General features: G+C 35.4%; 1 protein-coding gene across 6 annotated transcripts in view; it reads right to left on the bottom strand.

The window, feature by feature from the left end:
- LOC106875497 (glycerophosphodiester phosphodiesterase domain-containing protein 5) overlaps positions 1-2,651 on the bottom strand; it is a 216,853-nt gene that overhangs the window by 60,783 nt on the left and 153,419 nt on the right. For all 6 annotated transcript variants that reach the window (XM_052968174.1, XM_052968173.1, XM_052968175.1 and 3 more), the window contains 2 exons: positions 2,258-2,340; positions 45-211 (listed from right to left, as the gene is read on the bottom strand). In XM_052968174.1, the coding sequence (XP_052824134.1) occupies positions 45-211; positions 2,258-2,340 (250 nt within the window). The remainder of the gene's footprint in view (positions 1-44; positions 212-2,257; positions 2,341-2,651) is intronic.

The raw sequence follows: 2,651 nt of genomic DNA on the forward strand, positions 1-2,651 counted from the left end.
CATGTAATGATGGGTTGGAGAATCAATATGGTCATTAGAAACACCTTCTGTTGTTTCCAGAACGTCTTCTTCGAGTTGGTCGGCAGTAAATAATAGTTTTTCTTTCATAGTTCTTGAATTAGAATGATATTGGTCTGTAAGGATAGTCATTGTCTGTTGAGAATGTAACGAAATTGTCTCTGGATTGAAGCGTGTTCCCAATAACCGGACCCTGCAAAGATTGAAGTTTTCAAGTAAGTGACCAATAAAAGGAAAAAAATCATTCAATAAACATTGCAATAATTTTCCATTACATGTGAAACTTTACATGCAAAGAAAGAAACCAGGCAACACAAACTTATCAGATACAATCTGTAAGTGAAACAGTAAAAATATGCAAGATTTTCTTGAAGTTCAATATGTAACAATTATCATTGTTGTTATTCAGATACTAACCAGAGAGCTTTAGTTTCTTTGCTAGAAACCAGCTCCTTCATTCTAGAAAGGTTACTAATGAATAAAAAGGAAAAGCAACATAAGTATACATATATGAGGGGTTGCTGACAAGTTCCAGGCTTTGGGTAAAAGAAAATACAGGAAGATAAGTTAATTATGATTTTATTCAACACATTCCTCTCTCAGATTCACACACTAATTGCAGTGCTCTTTCAGTTTTTCTAAGCCCTGTAAAAGGAATTGGAAAGTTGGGCCTTCAGCCAGGCCTTTCGCAATACCCTTAAAGTCAGGAACTTTTCAGCATCTCTTATATATACATACTTATACACACATATATATATATGCATGTATATATATATATATGGATGATGGTGGACTTGCTTTTAATAAGTCTGCAAAGAAAGAGGCTTGGAAGCGCCATTATGAAAGGTTGCTGAATGTGGAGAATGAATGGGAGGAGGAGAGTCTGCCAAATGTTGACCCAACTGAGGGACTAGCTATCTGAATTGACAGTACCCTTGTAGATAAAGCAATTAAGGATATGAAGACAGGAAAAGCCCCCAGCCCATCAGGAATCACCACTGAGATGCTTAAAATATCTGGCAGTGTGGGATATGGTCTAGTCACCTGTATTGTAAATCAGGTGGTTCATGAAGGAGTCATACTGAATGACTGGTGCAGCAGCACCATAGTCAAATACTCCAAAGGTAAAGGTGATGCCTTAGATAAAAATAATTACAGAGATATCAAATTGTTGGATCAGATTATGAAAGTTGCAGAGTGGTCATAGCCCAACTAATCAGGGAGAGAGTTAGTTTAGATGAGATGCAGTTTGGTTTTGTGCCAGGGAGAAGCACCACTGATACTATATTTCGGGTAAGACAGCTGCAGGAGAAATACCTAGCCAAAGTTAAGCCTTTGTACTTGACTTTTGCTGACTTAGAGAAAGCTTTTGACAGAGTCTCCTGGTCCCTTATCTAGGGGTCAATGCATAGGGATAGACGAGTGGTTGGTGAGAGCTGTACAAGCTTTGTACAGGGATGTTATCAGTAAGGTGAGGATGGGCAATGAGTACAGCGAAGAATTCAGGATACACGTAGAGTTTCACCAAAGATTGGTGCTGAGCCCTCTCTTGTTCATCATAGTCCTGCCAGATCAGATTGGAGCCTGGTGCAGCCATCTGGTTCACCAGTCCTCAGTCAAATCGTCCAAGCCATGCTAGCATGGAAGGCGGACGTTAAACGATGATGATGATGATGAAAGAAACAAACAGAAAACAAGACAAGCAACACGAAAAAAATGACCCATCATCAGTTGTTGGCTGACATATTAATAAAAATCTGTAAATGTACAACCATCCAGATATCTGAGTACCTTATTATTTTTTCTAATATATAATTCCTGTACATCACCTCCAAACCTTCCAATATATATATATATATATATATATATATATATATATATATATATATATATATGCATATAATTCATATATATATATCTACATATATATTTTTATATGTATATATATATGTGTGTGTGTGTGTGTATATATACATACACACACACACACACACACATACATAAGTTGAATTATATAAAACAAGACGGGTTTGATAATGAGAGATGAAAATGAAATTTTCCAGTGAAACTACAAAGATGATAAATGAATGCTTAAACATATTTGAATGCTCTGATTATTACACTTATAAATAGAAACTTCAAAACTGGGTCCAAATTAAGGTATTTGGATAATCAGGAACATTGATATTTCAAAGACACTTCAACTGGTCACACCAAAATATTTAATACACTGACTTACCATTGTACTATAAGTATGGTGATGATGATGATAGCAGATATTATATCAACTGAAACCCATGTCATAAGATATGTTCCTGGAGTCTGGAAGATAACATAAAAGAAAATTGAATATTTGGACTGCAACTATTATTAGTATTACTTAGGCAATGAGCAAGCAAATATGTTAGCATGTCAAACAAAATGTCTAGTAGCCCTCTATGTTCCAAGTTCAAATTCTAATGAGGTTACCTTTGCTTTTCATCCTTCTGGGGGTCAATAAGATAAATACCAGTGAAGCACAGGCTGATGCAAACAACTAGGCCCAACCCTAAAATTGCTGGACTTATGCCACAACATGAAAGGATTATTTATTATTATTATTATTATTATTATTATTATTATTCAGTAGTTTT

Source organism: Octopus bimaculoides, chromosome 5 (genome assembly GCF_001194135.2).
Source record: "Octopus bimaculoides isolate UCB-OBI-ISO-001 chromosome 5, ASM119413v2, whole genome shotgun sequence".
NCBI classification, from domain to species: Eukaryota; Metazoa; Mollusca; class Cephalopoda; order Octopoda; family Octopodidae; genus Octopus; species Octopus bimaculoides.